At 58.4% G+C, this 17,566-nt stretch overlaps 1 protein-coding gene across 1 annotated transcript in view; it reads left to right on the forward strand.

Annotated features, from left to right (window-relative positions):
• Positions 1-17,566, forward strand: part of LOC107510226 (minichromosome maintenance complex component 3 associated protein) — a 36,769-nt gene that overhangs the window by 5,828 nt on the left and 13,375 nt on the right. The window contains exons 6-19 of the mRNA XM_036238071.1: positions 741-880; positions 2,152-2,349; positions 2,697-2,965; positions 3,831-3,993; positions 5,575-5,735; positions 6,473-6,714; positions 6,925-7,130; positions 7,966-8,066; positions 11,799-11,930; positions 12,248-12,361; positions 13,522-13,674; positions 14,806-15,003; positions 16,326-16,394; positions 16,485-16,622. Of these exons, the coding sequence (XP_036093964.1) occupies positions 741-880; positions 2,152-2,349; positions 2,697-2,965; positions 3,831-3,993; positions 5,575-5,735; positions 6,473-6,714; positions 6,925-7,130; positions 7,966-8,066; positions 11,799-11,930; positions 12,248-12,361; positions 13,522-13,674; positions 14,806-15,003; positions 16,326-16,394; positions 16,485-16,622 (2,284 nt within the window). The remainder of the gene's footprint in view (positions 1-740; positions 881-2,151; positions 2,350-2,696; positions 2,966-3,830; positions 3,994-5,574; positions 5,736-6,472; positions 6,715-6,924; positions 7,131-7,965; positions 8,067-11,798; positions 11,931-12,247; positions 12,362-13,521; positions 13,675-14,805; positions 15,004-16,325; positions 16,395-16,484; positions 16,623-17,566) is intronic.

Here is a 17,566-nt window from a genome sequence, read left to right on the forward strand (position 1 = left end):
TACTCTAAAGGTGGATGCTCTGTTAGCATTCAGCAGTAAGCGCTGCGACAAAACTGGAGGAGAACGTGCTCCCCGCGAAGCCTTTCTCTAATCGCATTTTAGGTGTAGGGTTCTCTCTTTCTTAAGAGCTGGTATCAGAGAGATAATCACAGTGCCTCCTTAACACTAACGAAAGCTGGCATCATAACTTGTCGTTGATGTGATTTTTGTATTCCAAGTAAAGTTACTAGATGTTGGAGTTTGCTAAAATAAAAATGAGATGTGTATATTTCAAGTCGTGAAGTTCATTCCATTTCATTTTAAAGATTGTTTCGTAGTTGTTTAGTTCAGTGGGTAATTGTGGTTCATTCAGGTCAGGACCCAGGTAACTTCCATTATGTGGTCACTGTTTTAGAATAGTGATGTATCTTAAGTATTTATGTTGACAAAGTGATCCTTTTAACAGACGTGCTGCAGAGTGATTGCTTACCGTGGAGGTCAGCAGGGACGCCGTAAATACCATGCCCCCCGCCGCCCGCGTGTGCAGGGTGGCCCCGAAGCAGCAGGCCTGCAGGGAGAGGCCTCGGGGGTCTTCCTTCTCCCCGCCGCCCCCCAACCCTCCGCGCGATAGGCCGTGCTTTCCTTTCCCCAAGGCCCACTTGTGTGTTTTTATTTTCCTTTTTTTAAATTATGAAAACGCATTTTTCTGGATTCCTGGTAACTGTGTGGTATGTTCTTGCTTTTCACGTGATGTCATTTAGCTCGAGTGAAAAGAACTGACCTGGACAAAGCGAGGACTGTTGTTGGGACGTGCCCAGACATGTGTCCCGAGAAAGAGCGGTACATGCGGGAGACACGGAGCCAGCTGAGCACATTCGAAGTGATCCCGGGGACTGACCAGGTACAGCCCGGGTCCCCTCCAGGCCACGTGTGCAGGCCCCTGTCGAGCTGGAGGCGGGGTGTGCGAGGAGGGGCGGCTGGTTCTTTCCCGATCTGCGTGCGTGCCGGGGCTCGATCCGGGAGTTCTCTTTCCCGAGTGTGGCGGGTGTGCTGTGAGGCGTGCGCTCCCGTCTCGCGCCGGCGCCTGGGGTGCACACGTAGACGCGTCCGGTCCTCAGGTCAACACATGCTCACGTTTCTTTTTTCCACACTTTTGTTTATATTCTTCACACTCGAGATTATGTTGTAGATGTAATTTGTAGGAATCTCTCTCACTTAAATTATATCATAAACACTTTCTTTTGTTACGTTGAATCCTTTATAAGCATTTTTAGATGACGGCATATTCGATTACGGAGTCACGTCAGGACTCCCCCTTTTTGCAATCATTAGGCTGTTTCTAATTTTCCAGTTTTACTAACAATTCAAGGTGTGTGTGTTTAATGCTTCTAAGATATTTGGATTACTTCCTTCCGATGGTCCCTGAGCATTAAGTTACTGCACCTGAGGACATGACCTTAAGGTTCCTGACCACATGTCGGTGCATGTTCCCAGATTGTCCCCCAGAAATCTGCACCATTTAGATCCTGTTACTCTGGTTGGTTTTACTTTGGGGCTTCTCTCCTGGCTGGTGGTTTCATGGCTGCCTTTACCCAACCTTAGTTGGGCAGCAGCTGTCACGGCAGAGGCCCAGGGCTCCCGCCCTAGGAGACAGCAGCAGCAGCTTGCAGCGGATGCGTAGGGCCCAGGTCTAGCGGACGTCTTTGCTTCTGCCTTGGCCATGTGTCTTCAGCCTCTGCTTGCAGGCGGGAGGTGCAGCTCCAAGCCTCTGCCGGCCGCTGGCCCTGGCCCCACCAGGCCCCTGCTGCTGTCTGCGTTTCGTTCCCCGTCTGCGCAGGCTCGGCCTGGCGTTTGAGCACGGCCGCAACATTTCAGTGTGCTTGACAGTCCTCTTCCTGCCACGTCTCTGTGTCTGGGTCGAGTAGGTGTGTCTTCCCTTCTGTTCCTCTGCTTCTCCACGTGCTCGCTCATCTTTAGTCCTTGTCACGTTTGCCAAAAATACGATTCTCATATTTTGTCCTTGAATGTGGGTTGTTACCTTCAAATAGAAATCGTATTCTGTGGCACTGGTCTCATGAGTGTGCAGTTTCTCCCCGCGTCGTAAGGCCCAGCTGCTGGGAGGCTGGCCGAGCACCTGCTGCCCAGCTGCTTGTCCCCCCTGCGTTTCTTCAGGTGGACCACACGGCGGCCGTGAAGGAGTACAGCCGCTCCTCAGCCGACCAGGAGGAGCCTCTGCCACACGAGCTGCGGCCCCTGGCAGTGCTCAGCAGGACCATGGACTACCTGGTGACCCGGGTCATGGACCAGAAGGAGGGCAGCCTGCGGGACTGGTACGACTTCCTGTGGAACCGCACACGGGGCATTCGGAAGGTACTGGCCTCTCCCGGGCGGGGCGGGGGTTGCACGCGGACCCACGAGAGGGGGCTCTGTACGTTTGCTCTGTTATGTGTTACCTGTAATGGGAAATAGGCCATTATGTAAAGTCATCGCAGAGCCTATTAAAATGTTCTTTAAGGGCTTTGTTTCAAATTGGAATGTGGGGGACTCAGATAAGAAGCATGGCTTTCTGCTGGTGGTTCTCTGGGCGTGGGGTATGGGTGCGAGACCCGTGCAGTGAGACACGTGTTCCTGTGAGGTGCGGGCGGCCTGCAGGGCCATCTGCGTGTGTGGTGGAGCTCATGTGTCACACATGTGACGTCCCCCCTGCTCGTGGTCAGGACATCACGCAGCAGCACCTGTGTGACCCCGTGACGGTGTCCCTGATCGAGAAGTGCGCCCGGCTCCACATCCACTGCGCCCACTTCATGTGCGAGGAGCCCATGTCGTCCTTCGACGCCAAGATCAATAACGAGAACATGACCAAGTGCCTTCAGAGTCTGAAGGAGATGTACCAGGACCTGCGGGGCAAGGGCGTGTGCTGTGCACGTGAGGCCGAGTTCCAGGGCTACAGCGTGCTGCTCAGCCTCAACAAGGGCGACACCCTCAGGTGAGCTGGCTCAGCCTCGACAAGGGCGACCCCGCTGGCGAGGGAGGGCGAGAGCATCGTGCTGACGAGCGGAACAGGCGCGCGGACCCGGACGGGCGCCCCACGCCCTGCCAGAGCCGTCAGTCTGCCGTGTCCGCGTGCTTCCTTGCACGCACAAGCGCACATACCCCGTCAGAGACGCGAGCCCGGGGGGCGGGGGGTCTCGTGGGGACATGTGCTCAGGGTAGCACGGTGATGCAGAATGAGTTCTAAGCCCCAGTGGGACGCCCGTGCAGACACTCAGGTGAGCGGGCGGGCGGGTCCCCTGGGCCTCCGTCCCTGTGGCGACCCTTGTCCCCTTCTATTCAAATAGTCCCTGATTTATGCCAGAACTCTTTTCTAGCTCAGTATTTTCCCCCAATAAACTTGTCACAGAAGGTCTAGATATGTGATTGATTTTAAGCCTGAGAATTAAATCTTGGGGGTAAATTGCTGTGGAAAACGACCGTGGTCTTTTCATGTGTGGTAGGTTTGTCCCTTGTCCCCAGTAAGCAGGCACATCGGTCTATTTCCTAACAAAGCAAAGTTAGATTTTGTTTCTTGAACGTGGTCATCAAACACAGCTGGCAGTAGGTTGGCATTAAAGGGAGTCTTGGATAATCACTTCCTGAACCGTCGTTTGAACTCACTTGCTTCATTCGTCAGCTCTTTAAAGAAAGCCTGTGTCCCCGTCCAGGCATGAGGGGCCGCGCGGCCGAGCGGCGGCCATGCGAAGACCTTCTTGCTCAGTGTGAGCGAAGTCTGGATTTTGTCAGATCTGTGTTCATGGATGTTTCGTCTAATTGAAAGTGAGGCTCTAATCTCTTTCGTCCCCTCCAATTAACAGAGAAGTGCAGCAGTTCCATCCCGCCGTTAGAAACTCCGCTGAGGTCAAGTTCGCCGTTCAGGCTTTTGCAGCGTTGAACAGTAACAATTTCGTGAGGTTTTTCAAGCTGGTCCAGTCGGCTTCGTATCTGAATGCTTGTCTTTTGCATTGTTACTTTAATCAGGTGAGTAATGCCTCTGTGCTCCTGGCGTGGGGAGAACGCAGGCTGTTATTTGTGGTATTTAGTGCGTTTCAGGCAGGTCCCGGGCACCAGCCGTCCTGGCAGCCCCCTGGGGTCTCTGGTCACTCTGCTCACAGGGGTCGCACCACTGAGCACCAGGAACAGTGACAAATGCTGCCCTCACGGTTCAAAGAGAAATCTCTTCAGAACCACGTTAGCACTGTGTCTTCCATGGAGGCAAAGAAATCAAAAAGCAGAAATTGCATGCACAAAGTTCTTAGGTATTCTCAGTGTCATCGGTCTAAAACTCCGTGAGTTTTCGGGTGAGCCTCATGATGATGAGTTCATTTCAGTGACTCACGTAAGCGCCTGCTCTTGGTCCGTGCCGTGCTGGGCTCTGGTGTATGAAAGTGGGCGCTGTGGGCTTTGCACAGATTCCCGATCTCAGCCCTAGCCCCTGAGGGCACTTGGGGACGAGCAGCCCCCACGCCTGCCCAGGCACACTCTGGCCTGGGCACACAGGGCGAGCTCGGCAGCCTGGTTCTGTGGCTCCCGGTCGCTTTCCCCTCCTGTACACAGTGACGAGCCTGAGGGTCCTGTCCCAGGCAGAGGCTTCTGCGAGCGTGCCCATTGTCAGATTGGACAGTTGCCAACAGAACTGAATTCTGGGACAGATGCGAAGATTTCTAACAGTGTGCCACTTGGGGAACTGTGTGTAGCTGATAAGTTAGACCAGTAGCTCACGTTTTCAAAATGGTGGGTTAACATTACGAGAACGTTGCTCACGTATGCCCAGGCCATGCCCTCGTCCCCGCCTGCGCCCCCTGTGCCCTCCGGGTCCCAGCCGCAGTTGCGCCCCCACCTCAGGGCCCCCCACTCGCGGTTGTCATCGCTCTGCTCACAGGGCCACACGGGGCCACCTCCTCCAGGTCTCAGCTGGCCGCCACCCACCTGGCCGGGCCCACCCTGTCAGCGCCACCTGCCCTTTGCCTTCTGTCGCACTGTCACTGTGAAACGTGCCGCGGGTCTTACGTGGTTACTTGTTCAACACTGGTTTCTCGCTGACCTGTGGGACGGGGATTTTGTTTTCTGGTGCACTGTGAACATTAACAATGCCAGGCCCGAAGTCAGCATGCGACAAACACTCTGACTGGAGGGAGCCACCCAGAGTCCCAGCACCCAGCGTTTTGTTAGCATCTTCACGTTTCTCCTTTATCTGGGAAGGCATCGCGGTGATGCTATGAGTCGGCTTTGTCTGTGACTCTTCCACTTATCTCGTGTCGTGCCTCCTTCCATGGCCTCCGTGGTCATGTTGGCAGCTGCACAGCTTCCCCCTGGGCAGGCGCTGCGGGTTTACTTCCCGTGCCCTGCTGGAGGGTCGTTCCTCTCCCAGCCTCTCATAAATAAAGCCTTCATGGCCGATCGCTACTGCGATCGCTACTGCGAGTGAAGCTGTTTCCTTCAAGTGCGATTCTGGGCACCTCCCACCAAGCGGATGGCCTGAGGGTGCCGCGCCCGGGACCTGTGGGGCGGTCCTGGGGCCACCAACCCTTCAAGAGCTCAGTCAGTGGCTTCTCATTTCAGATCCGCAGGGACGCGCTCCGGGCCCTCAACGTGGCCTACACCGTGAGCACGCAGCGCTCCACCGTCTTCCCCCTGGACGGCGTGGTGCGCATGCTGCTCTTCAGGGACTGCGAGGAGGCCACCGACTTCCTCAGCTACCACGGCCTCGCCGTTTCCGACGGGTGAGGGCGGACGGCGAGGCTGCAGGGCGCCTCTCCTTTTTCCTTTCAGCTCCAAAAAAAGGCCAGGAGGGGCCGGCAACATGCCCGGCCCTGGAGGAGGCATGTGCCACACGCTGCCTCCCTGCGGTGCAGGTGCACACAGCGAGGCGTGGAGTGGCTAGGGAGCGTCCCTAGGTCAGACATCGCCGTCGGCAGATTGGGGTTCAGACCCAGTTCTTTGTGACTTCAAAATCCTTGCTTTTCACAAGTTATTGAAGAACCTAAGGAAAAGCCTAGGGCCTCTATGGTCTGTCCCTTGAAGATGGCCTCTGCTGGCCCGCGACAGGCCACTGCCCACTTCTGACAGCCCAGACGGGCACCGATGGGGCAGGCCAGAGGCTTCCCTGCTTGCAGTCAGGTGCTTTGAGAACCCAACGAGACACGCAGACCCTCGGCCAGAAAATGGCACTGCGACAGTGAGGCCTGTGCTCGGTGTCCCTCCCCTCTGTCCTCTGGCTCCTCAGGCCGCCCGCTGCCTGTCCTCAACGGAGGTGCGGCGGCTCCGGGGCCGGGGCGTGTGGGCGTGTGCCACGCCGCATGTGGCTGCTCCCAGCTGGGCCAGGCGGTGCCAGGGTCGGCGGCTGTAGTGGCCGTGTGACCATGTGACAGGGAGGGGCCTTCCGGCTCGGTTGCCGGGCTGGGCGCGAAGGCCGGCCTCTCCCGCGACGCACGCCTCTGCTTCTTCCTGGCTCATGCAGCTGTGTCGAGCTGAACCGGTCCTCGTTCCTGGAGCCAGAGGGGCTACTCAAGGCCAGGAAGTCGGTGTTTGTGACCCGGAAGCTGACGGTGTCGGTGGGAGAAGTCGTGAACGGAGGCCCGCTGCCCCCCGTCCCTCGCCACACCCCGGTGTGCAGCTTCAACTCGCAGAGCAAGTACATCGGGGAGAGCCTGGTGGTGGAGCCGCCCACGAGCGCCCAGAGAGCCAGCGCGGACGCGGCAGGTGAGCGGGTGGCAAGCCAGCGGCGGCCTCTCAGGAGCCGGAGCCCCGGCCTCGGCTGGGTCCGCGTGTGCGCGTCGGCTCAGCGTCTGGCCGTGGCCCTGAGGCTCAGTCCTGTGTCTCAGGACTGTGTCACGGTGCTCGGTCCCCCGGCGAGGCTCACGCACCGCGGCCCGCCGTGGGGTCCCTGCCACTGTGCCCGTCGCCCTGCAGGTGGGGACAGAGGAGAGGAGAGTGGTGCAGAGCCGGACGCGCCCCCGCCGGGCCTCCTCCCACAGCCTGCGCCGGCGCCCGCCGCCCCGCCGCACCTCCCGGCCCCAGCCCCGGGCGCCGTGCGCGGCCTCTTCCCGCCCCCCGGGCCGACCCCGGGGCCACCGGCGCTGCTGCCTGCTCAGCAGGCGCCCATGTACTCCGACGAGGTGAGGTCTGCAGCCCGGCCTCCGAGGGGCGCGTCGTGTGCAGTGTGCCTGTGTCTACGGAGCAGGCTCACCAAGGGGGTTGTGCGTGTGCTCTGGAATGTTCCGAGCCAGCTGGGGCGGGTCTCAGTCTGGGCCCTGGCCTGCAGGCTTAGTCCTGTGTCTCAGACAAGGAGCCCGCGTCTCTCTGAAAAGGAGCAGAAACTCGGGAGGACGTGCCGGAGGGTTTCGCGGACCCGCTGTAGCAGCGGGGGCAGTGCTGCCCTGCGTCAGGCACCTCCCGTGCAGACGTGACCGTGACCGTGCCGTCCCAGTGCCACCCGCGCCCCTGTGACGCGCTCTGCGAGGCCAGGACGTGGTGACTGGGGGTGTGGGGAGCACACGGAGCCCCACGTGCCGCCCGACAGGCGTGGCCCTGGGGCCGAGCAGGGCCTGCCCCCCACATGGCTCGCGGGGCTCGGTCTCGCTGCTCCTCGCGTGCACGGGCCCTGGGCACAGCCCCAGCCAGGGGCCCCAGGAGCGCTGCGGGGGGCGGCGATGCACGGCCTCAGACACCGGCCGCCGGGACGGTCGCCCAGGAGCAGGTGGCGCGCTGGCCCGAGCTCTGCGGAAAGGGCTGCCAGCCTGTGTAGGAGCAGCATAGCCAACCCCACGTGAGGGTCATTCACACCGTGTCCAACGACAGGGTCTAGACAGGATTTCTGCTCTGGGCGGGGTGTCCCGGAGAACTCGGTGGCTCCGTGACGCCCTCCAGTGCTCAGGCCGTGTGGGCGTGAGCCCGGCGCAGGCCGAGGCCGCGTCGCCGCCGTCTGGCCTGAGCCCCGCCGGCCTCTCCTAGGACCTGTCAGAAGTGGTGGACGAGCTCATCCAGGAGGTGCTTCGGGAGGACTGCGAGGAGGTCGGAGCCGCCGGGGCGGCCTTCGCCACCGCAGCGCTGGGGTAAGTGGCCCTCTGCTCCGCCGCCCGCCGCCGGGCGCTTCTGCTCGCAAGGCTGCCTCCGGTCTTCGCCAGAGACCCAAGCCTCGCGGGTGCCATCACGGGGCCTGGTCAGGGCGGGTGTCACTCCTCGCGTCCCGACCTCGTTTGTCATTGATGCGTAGTTTCTGTGTGTCTACTTTTTGAGCAACGTTAAGTTTATTAAAGTTGTAAATTAAAACCTATATTTCTATAAACTTTAAACACGACTCAAAAATCAAGTAAAGTAAAAATTAGTTCATTCTCTATTAAAAATACTTTACTTGATCTTGGATTAAGTTTTGTTTCATCGATTTTACATCTTAAATCCCTTTAAACATTTTATGCTGATTTGCATCGTACACCATGATGAAATTTCCTTAGATGTTTCAAAGTACATTCACAAACTATATGCCTGATTCTATACTCCAGACACCCAGTCTTAATAAATGTCATAGTCAAAATCTTTCTAAGCTCTTAAGCAACTATTGTAAAGGTGATGAAAATCTAATAAGTTGAGTAAATGAGACTTCCGTAAGGATTTAAAAAGTCCTAGTGCCTATAAAGTGACACAGTGGTTAGGTATTTTATCTCTGTAAGTGTAGGTTACGCGAAAGGATCAGTCTTTTTGATAGATTTGATTAATTTTTTTTATACTGGAGTTACGTGTATCCTCTCTTTGCTGGCGTTAAAAACACACGTGATTTCTACGGACTTAAGTTCTTGGTCACGGTAAAACACGTGTAACAGAATTTGCCATTGTAACTACCTTTGAACGTACAGCTCAGTGGCCCCGAGCACGCCAGCCGTGCCGTGTGCGTCAGCTCGGTCAGTTTCCGGAACTCGCTAATCATTCCAGACAGAACCATGACTTCCCATCCCTCTGCTTCCCCGACACCTGGAAACTTCTTTTCTACTTTCTATCTTGTGAATTTGCCTCTTGTAGGTACCTCTTCTAAGTGGATTCATAGCAGTATTTGTCCTTTTGTGCCTTTTTTTTTCCAGGCACAAAAATGCCTTCAAGGCTCATCTGGTGTAGCACATATTAGCATTCCACTCCTTTTTTACGGCTACGTAGTACTCCGCGACACATGCGCGCACGAGCGCACACACACGTGCACGTGTTGCGTTCTTATCCGTCTGTCTGTTGGCACTTTGGTGCCCCCACCTCCTGGCTGCTGTGGCGTGGGCCTGCAGGCGGCTGGGTCTCTGCTTTCAGTCCTCACGGGTGTGTGCCCAGGAACTGAATGTCTGGATCATGCGATCGATTTTAATTCTTTGAGAAACCGCCAAACTGTTTTCCGCAGTGGGTACACCAAGGGTTCCAGCTTCTCTCCATCCTTGCCCGCACATGGTATCTTGTACGATTTTTTGGTAAAGACCATCATAACGGATGGGAAGTGATATCTCATTGTGGTTTTGATTTGCCGTTCCATAATGACTGACGTTGAGCATCTTATTTCATGGCTGATTGGCCATTTGTGTGTCTTCTTTGAAGAAATGTGTATTCAAGTCTTTTGTTCATTTTCGAATTGTGTTTTTGTTGAGTTGTAATTCCTTTATATTCTGGATATTAATCCCTTGTCAGATAGATGATTTGCAAATGTTTTTTCCTATTCTGTGGATTGTCTTTCCACTCTTGAGAATGTCTATCAATGCACCAAAGTTTTAAATGTTTTAAAAAACTTTTTTAGTCCATTTTATTTTTCCTTTTGTTGTTTGTACCTTGGTGCCATGTGTAAGAAATCTTTGCCAAACCAATGTTTTGAAGATTTTCCCCCTGTTTTCTTCCAAGAGATACATAGCTGTTAAGTTTCGGTCTTTGATCCATTTCGGTTTCATTTTTATTTATGGTGTAAGGATTCAGCATTATCATTTTATATGTGGGTGTCCAGTTTTCCCAGTACCAATTGTTAAAAAGATCACCATTTCCTCATTGAATGGTCTCGGTACCTGTGTTGAACGCCCAGTGGTCACCTGCGTGAGGGCTCGCCTCTGGGCTCCCTGCTCTGGCGCGTTGGGCTTCCTGTCTGTCTGATGCCCGTTCCACGCTGTTTTATGTACTGTTTCTTGGTAGTAAGTGGTAGTAAGTTTTGAAATCGCAAGGTGTGAGTCCTTGAATTTTGTTTCTCTTTTCAACATTGTTTTGCTATTCAAGGTCCCTTGAAATTGCATATGAACTTCAGGACAGGTTTTTCTGTTTTTGCAAACCATGTTCTTAGGATTTGGATAGTGATTGCATTGAATCTGTAGATTGCTTTGGGCAGTATTGACATCATCTTGTCTTCTAATCCATGAACGTGGGATATCTTTTCATTTGCTTAGTTCATCCTTAATTTTTCCAGCAATGTTTTATAGTTTTCATTATACAAGTCTTTCATCTCCTTGGTTAAGTTTACTCTTCACTCTATTATGTTTATTGCTATTGTAAGTAAAATTGTTTCCTTAATTTCATTTTCAGAATATTCAATGCTAGTGTATAGCAATGTCCTTGATTTTTGTATTAATCCTCATATTCCACGTTTGCTTGAACTCGCTTACAAATTTAATAAATTTTGAGTGATTATTTAGGATTTTATATATACCAGATGGTATCATCTGTGAATATATGTAGTTTTTTTCCTTCCAATTTGGGTGTTTTAGTTTTTCTCACCTCGTGGTTCTGGCTCTGACTTCCAGTGTGGCGCCGCGTGAGGTGCCCGGGTAGGCGTCCTCGTCCGGCTCCCGATCTCGCAGGGAAGCTCAGCCCTGCGCCGCTGGCCGCGCCAGCCGCGGGCGTCACCATGCTCAGGACGCTGCCTCCGAGTCCCAGGGGGTCGCGCACTTTCTATCACGAGTGGCGCTGAATTCTGCCGGGCACCCCTCCGCATCGGGTGAGATGAGCCCACGGGTCCCCCCCGCACCCTCTTGGTGTGGCTGCCGCGTCGCTTCTCCGTCGCTGGCTCACCTCGCGGTCCAGGGCCGCCCTCGTGTGGTAGGCATGTAACCCTTCGCCACACAGCTGACCCTCGAACAGCGCTGGGGTCAGGGGTCAGGGGCGGCGGTTGCCGCACAGTCAGAAATCCTCGCGTAGCTTGTGGCTCCCCAAAGACTTTGCCGTCAGCCCTGCGCGTACGCAGATTCAAGCAGCCTCAGGTCAGAGCCGGTGTTTCCGTCCACGAGCACGAGTGCAGAAATGCGGTTTTTGACCTGCAGTTGGGAGTCTGCAGATGCAAAACCCGTGGATTCAATAAGCCGACTGCTTGTTGAAAAAATCCACGGGCGAGTGACCTGTGCAGTGCGAACCTGTGTTGTTCGAGGTCGACCCAGCTTCACTTTGGTGCCGCCTCCTCGCAGGGCCCTTGGTCTCGGCGTCGGATCGGGCGGTCCCGGCTTCACAGCGGCATTGGGAAGTGTCCCCTCCCGTGCGGCACCTTCGGAAGGCCCTGGGAGGGACTGGTGTCGTGCGTCTCTAAGCGATCGGTGGGATCGCTCAGCGAAGCCACCCGGTCACTGGCTTTTCTTTGCTGGGAGGGTTTTCGGATGTCCAGCCGCTCCTCCTCCCCAGCTCCAGGTCTGCGGGTGGTCTGTTTCCTCATGAGTTTGCTTCGATAGACTGTGCGTTTCTAACCGTGGGCTCGAGCTCTGCGCTAAAAGCCAGCGAGCTTTTTCCTCGCCAGTGCGGTTTGCTGGGTCCCGCTTCCCTCCTGAGAACGCGCTCCTGTTTGCTCTGCCCAGTGTCTCTGCCGCTGCCGCGGAGGAGCTGCTGACGGCGGCGACCGTGTGCATCCTGAGGCGCATCGCAGCCGAAGAAGTGGCTGAGGAAAGGGGGCGACGGGAGGAGGAGAGGCGGCGGGCCGAAGAGCAGAGGTGAGCGTGGGGAGCGTGGGGTGCTGGGGCGGGGGCTGGGCCCGGCAGCTCTTGCTGTCGTCTGTGCCTGAGCACCCGCAGACCCTGCGGCCCGGGCAGCAGGCGGGGGTCCCGAGGCCGCTCCCCCCCCCCCCCGTGAGCAGCAGCCGCTCCCCAGCCGGGGCGAGGGCTGTGTGGCCTGGCTGGTGGGACCAGAGGGGCAGGCCCGCTGACTCAGGCAGCACGGCTCAGGTGCCCACTTGTGAGGTCACGGGGTGTGACGCCGCTTATTTTTACCCTTGAGTGTCACCCTTGTGCTTCATTTCCTGCGCCCGTAGGTTGAAGCAGGAGCGAGAGCTGGTGTTGAGCCAGCTGAGCCAGGGCCTGGCCGCGGAGCTGGCGGAGCTGGTGGTGGTGGAGTACGTGCGGGAGACGTGCTCCCGGGAGTGGACGTGAGTGGGAGCCGAGGGCGCCGAGGCCCGGGGGGGCGGCGGCCAGCACGCGACGGGGCGTGGGTCTTCCGGGGCACCCAGATGTGGTCCCGGGCCGGACGGCTCCGGAGGGGGCTCGCTCTGCCTCGTGCTCCCGCGGGGCGCTGTCTCGGGTGTCGGGGTGCGCCTGCAGAACGGCGCACCGGCCGTCTGCCCACCCGGTTCCGCACCTTCGTTCTCCTCAGCCGGAAGGGTCTTCCTCTTGTTTCGAGTGTTCAGAGATGCTCAGAGCTAGCTCGCTTCAGAACGTTGTTGATTTCACTGTCAGGGCGGGAAGGTCCCGCGGTGCGGGGGGGTCCACCCGGGTGCCTGAGCTCCCCTGGATGGCTCGAAGGTGCCAGCCCACTTGACACCCGTCCCAGCTCCCCACGCAGGTGGGCACGGAGCCAGGGTGTGGGAGTCGTGCTGAATCAGTTCCTTTCCGTCTCTGCGGCGCGGGACTCGTTTCCGTGTATACTGGGAGAGAGCCCTCACGTACAGTGGACACACGTCTGTTCTCAGGAGGCACTAGGAGGCACGTGAGCCCAGGACTCACCGACATGCGGTGCACCTGCCGCTGCCCTTGGCTCCAGGGGGGGACTCCGCCCCAGACAGTGGCTGTCAGAAGTGGGTTCTGATTCATGATGAAATGTGTTTGACAGAGTCCTCTTCGTTCCCTTGGTTGGTAGAGGGGCTCTGGGGGAATCTCTTAGGGCCCGGTCTGAGGGCCACCGCTGCATGTCCACAGGCCGCCAGCTGGCCTGCACTTGAGACGCTTCTAACTGCAAACAGTAGACATTGCTGATGACAAGATGCTGCAGAGGCTTTAATGGTCGTTTAAAAACTAAAAGTCCTCACCATTTTATTCAGATGAAGGTTTATTTCTAGGCTAGTTACAAGGGCCCCGTTGGACCTGAGACCCAGCGCCCTGGAGCCCTGTTTCTTCCTTTGTTAGGTTTTGTTGTGTGGTGATTCTTCCTAGGTGTCTGTACGTTGAGTAAAATGAAAACCCTGAGCTGCTCTTGCGTTAGAGACGTGACTTCGTTTCACTATAAAGGCCGTGGACTCCTGTGCTTCCCAGGCGAGTCCTCGGGGGGAGCCTTGGGTGCAGTGTTCCCCGTGCTGATCGCCCCGTCCCCTAGGAGCGCGGTGGAGACGGACCAGAGGGCCCGCGTGGCCCGTTGTTCCGAGGACGTCTGCGTGCAGCTGCTGGACCTGTTTCTGCGGGAGGAGCTGTTCCAGACGGCGAAGGGGACGCTGCGGGAGCTGCAGTGCTGCTGCAGACACCTCCGGCGGTGAGCCCCGCGCCCCGCGCCCCGCGCCCCGCGCCCCGGCCCGCGCGGCGTTCACGGGGCGCTGCTTCCAGAAACGCTTGGTTCGCGTGTGCACACGTCACACGGTCCTTCCTAAAAGACACTCGCTGAGGGGACCAGTAAGGAACGAGGTTGGAGGGAGGCTCTGTATTCCCACGATGTTCATAGGTGGTTTTCTGTCGTCGACTCCTGTGCTAGACACAGGGAGGTGGCCGCGAACAAGCCAGACGCGTCACAGCTGTGTGCACCTCGGATAACGGTCTGAGATGTAACTTATGACGAGAAAAGCAGTTGTCAGGGAAACACGGTTTTGGACGTGCGTGTAAGAGCATGCCCCGAACTCACACTCGGTGTGGGGCCCCCTTCGGGAGCGAGGACGTGTGTCTGGGCAGGGCCCACGGGCGTCCCAGTGCTGGTCACAGCCGCCGTGTCTCCCCCGGGTGGAAGGACGTGGCGCCTGAGTCGTTGGTCTGCGTGTGTCGCGTGTGTCGCGTGCCGACTCAGTTCACAGTCGTGTTCTGGCCGGTGGCGACCGCGTGAGAAGGAGCGGCGAGCAGTGAGGGCGCGTTCCAGGGATGCCGCTTCCCGCCCAGGCGGGCAGCTGCCCATGTGCGCCCCGGCCGCCCGCCCGGCCGCCCGCCTGGCCGCCCGCCTGGCCCGGCTCAGCGGGGAGCGCGCCGCCCTGTGCTCGGCCCCCCTCCGTCCAAGGCGAGGCGGAGGCTCGCCCGGCCGTCCTGGAACACTCAGTGCACCTGTGTCTGGAGCCAGACTCCGGGCGGTCGCGATTGCTGGGTCAGAGGACGCGCGTGCCTGGCACGTGAACCTGTAGCGCCCAACGGGCCTCCAGGGACCGCTCGGCACGCGCTGTGACTGTCTCGGGGCCCTCACCACTCGTTTGCTGTCAGGCCTTCCCAAGCCTGACTTTTCGTTTGTTTTTAAACCTTTTTTTTCTGGAGTTTTAATTCTGACTCTTAGTTTGAGAACTGTTGCTGAAAAACACTGAACGTGTTGCCGAAAAGCGTGTTCCCCACGTGAATGGTGCTGGAGTGGGTCGTGCGTTTGTCCCCGGGGTGGCCTTGGCACCCGCCCGGTGCTGACTGCCGTGCCCTGCAGGTGGAAGGAGGGTGTCACCGCCCGCAAGAAGCTGCGCCGCCAGATGCGGGCCTTCCCTGCCGCGCCCTGCTGTGTGGACGTCAACAACCAGCTCGGCGCCCTGGCCCCCAGCGCGGAGTGTCCCATTGCCGAGGAGAACCTGGCCAAGGGCCTCCTGGACCTGGGCCACGCGGGGAAACTGGGCATCTCCTGCACCAGGTCAGCGAGGCCGGGCGCGGGGTGGGCTCGCACGGGCCGCCCTCCCTGCGGCCCGGGTGTGGGCCGCGCTGCCTGCTTTCCTTCACGCGCTCGCTTCCCTCAGGACACGCGGGGGCCTGGCCGTCACATTTTACTCGGGGCTCCATTTGCCCCGGGCCCCCTGGTTTAAGGACACACCGCATCCATTCTCACTGGCGGAGACGGGGGTCCTCGTGGCCTCGCTCCCAGGCCCCCCTGCGTCTCCTGCTCCTGCTGCCCCCGCCCCCTCGGCAGCCTGTCTTCCGAGGCAGTATCCTGGCGTGCCCCGCCCCTAAGCCTGCAGCCTCCCCTCTCCCAGGCTCCCTCCGTGCGCCCCGTTGGCATGGCACCCCGCCACTCCTGCCGGCCGCTCCAGGCGTGTCCAGCTCCCAGAGCCCAGCCCAGGCCCCGGTTTGAGCCGTCCACTGCTGGATGTGCAGGGTTTGGCCTCTCTCTCCAGGCCTTGCCTGTGTCACTTCTCGAGAGGGGTCCGGAAGAAGGTGACATGGAGGGCCCGCGGCAGCATGCTGTTCGGGTCTTGCGCACGCCTCATCCCCCCGGGCTGTCACGGGACGTCCTCTCTCAGAACCACCTCCAGGGTTTCATCTGGTTCCAACCAGCTGTGGCGCGGCCTGGATCCCCCGGGTCTCGGTCTTGCACTTGGCACTGGGGCAGCCAGTGGCTGAGTCGCCTTGGGCGAGCCGTGCAGGCCCCTCCCTGAGCCCCACAGCCTTGGCAGCGGCCCGGCCCCGCCCCCAGCCACGCAGCCCGGGCTGCCTCTCCCTTACCCCGTCCCTGGCGCTCTCGGCTGTGGCCCCTCCCCTGCTCCTGATGCTTGTGTCCCATTCTGAGCCCCACAGTGAACCCAGCCTTCCTGGAGCTCTGCAGGCCACCGCCCTTGACCCCAACCCCGGTGTCCTCACCAGGTCACCTGCCGTCTCTGGGCGACGACCCTGGGTGGCTCCCCGAGTCCTCGCATGGAGGTCCTCAGCCCCTGCGCGCCCTGTGCCCTGTCCCTGCACACACGGGGCACACTCCCACCCTGGCGTGGCCGCCTCCGCCTCTCCCCCAGGAGCTGTCATGCTGTCACCTCGTTTCCTTCAGGCCTCGGCTCATGTGTCACCTTCCCCGACCACCCTTGAGAGGCCCCCCGCAGACAGGCGTGTGCTCCGAAGGGCGGGCTTCTGTCTCCCTGCACTGCCGCCCCACGACGGGCACAGACGCGCACACCGACTGCGTTCCGCCGGGAATGCCGGTGCTGCCGCGGGCACCTCGTGGGCGCAGCGCCTCCTCCCGCCCTGCAGGTTGCGGTGGCTGCGGAACAGGACGGTGCACCAGATGAAGGTCCAGCACTTCCAGCAGCAGCTGCTGAGGTCTGTCGCACACATGCCCGCCCCGCCCCGCGCGCGCCCCTCCTGCCCGCGGCCCACGTGCCGGCTCACCTGCCCGCTCTGTCCTTCCAGCGATGCGGCGTGGGCGCCCCTGGACCTGCCGAGCCTCGTGGCCGCGCACCTGCCTGGCGGGCGGGAGCGTGTGTTTTGGAAGCTGGTGCTGGTGTTGCCTGCCAACGGCGAGGAGCAGCCCGCGGGGAGTCCCGGCAGGTCGGGAGGCTTTCCCTCGGGGGGGGGGGGGGCGTTCCGTGCTGAGCACGCAGCCCGGGGAGGTGCAGCGACTCCTCCCGCAACACGGGGCGGCCAGGGTGTCCCAGCTGTGTGTTCCTCTCATGTGTGCTGGGAACCCCAACACGTAGGCTTACGTTTTGGTGCTTAAACTTACAGTCCGTTTGAAGTTGACACTTTATTAAAAACTCAGTTCTGTGAACTTGGCGATAGTCTCTGTGAAAGCATTTAAGCAGAGATGTTTAAAGCCATCTAAGGTATATGATTAGAACCTACTTAATTTTAACATTTTGGCGAAGACAGATTATAGTTTGCTGTAGTTCCATTTTTTTCGTCCTTAGCAAAACACTTGGGCATTTTAAAAAAGTCCGAAAAATTCATGTGGCATCATTTCCTGTAACCAAATCGTCTTCAGAAACCATACTCTTAAAGCAACTACAAAACATGCTACTTTCCTTTTTGAGTAGCTTCGTTGAGCTATCGTGAATTGCACCCATTTGCAGTGTCCGTTTCACTGGTTTTTAGTACAGTCACAGAGGCGACACCCATCGCACTGTCTTCACTGCAGACCATTCTTTTCACTTCAAAAAGAAACCCCCATCTGCATCAGCAGCCGCTCTCCAGCCCTCTCCACCCCCGGCCGCTGGCAGCCGCCTGTCCCTGTGTGTTGGCCTGTCCGCGTCCCCCAGATGGAACCCGGGCGTGGTGGCCGTGACGTGTCCTCACCCACCGTCAGCGGTCTCTAGGCCCATTCGTGTTGTAACGAATGCCAGCCCTTCGCTCCTTTTTGTGGCTGAATAGCATTCCATGGCGCGATCTTCACACTTCCTCTGTTCACCCGTCGATGGGCACCTCTGGGCTGCTTCCACCTCTTGGTGATCGTGAATAGCGCTGCCGCGACCCTTCGTGTGGGCGCGTCTGTGTGG

This window comes from Rousettus aegyptiacus, unplaced genomic scaffold (genome assembly GCF_014176215.1).
Source record: "Rousettus aegyptiacus isolate mRouAeg1 unplaced genomic scaffold, mRouAeg1.p scaffold_m13_p_20, whole genome shotgun sequence".
Taxonomy (NCBI): domain Eukaryota; kingdom Metazoa; phylum Chordata; class Mammalia; order Chiroptera; family Pteropodidae; genus Rousettus; species Rousettus aegyptiacus.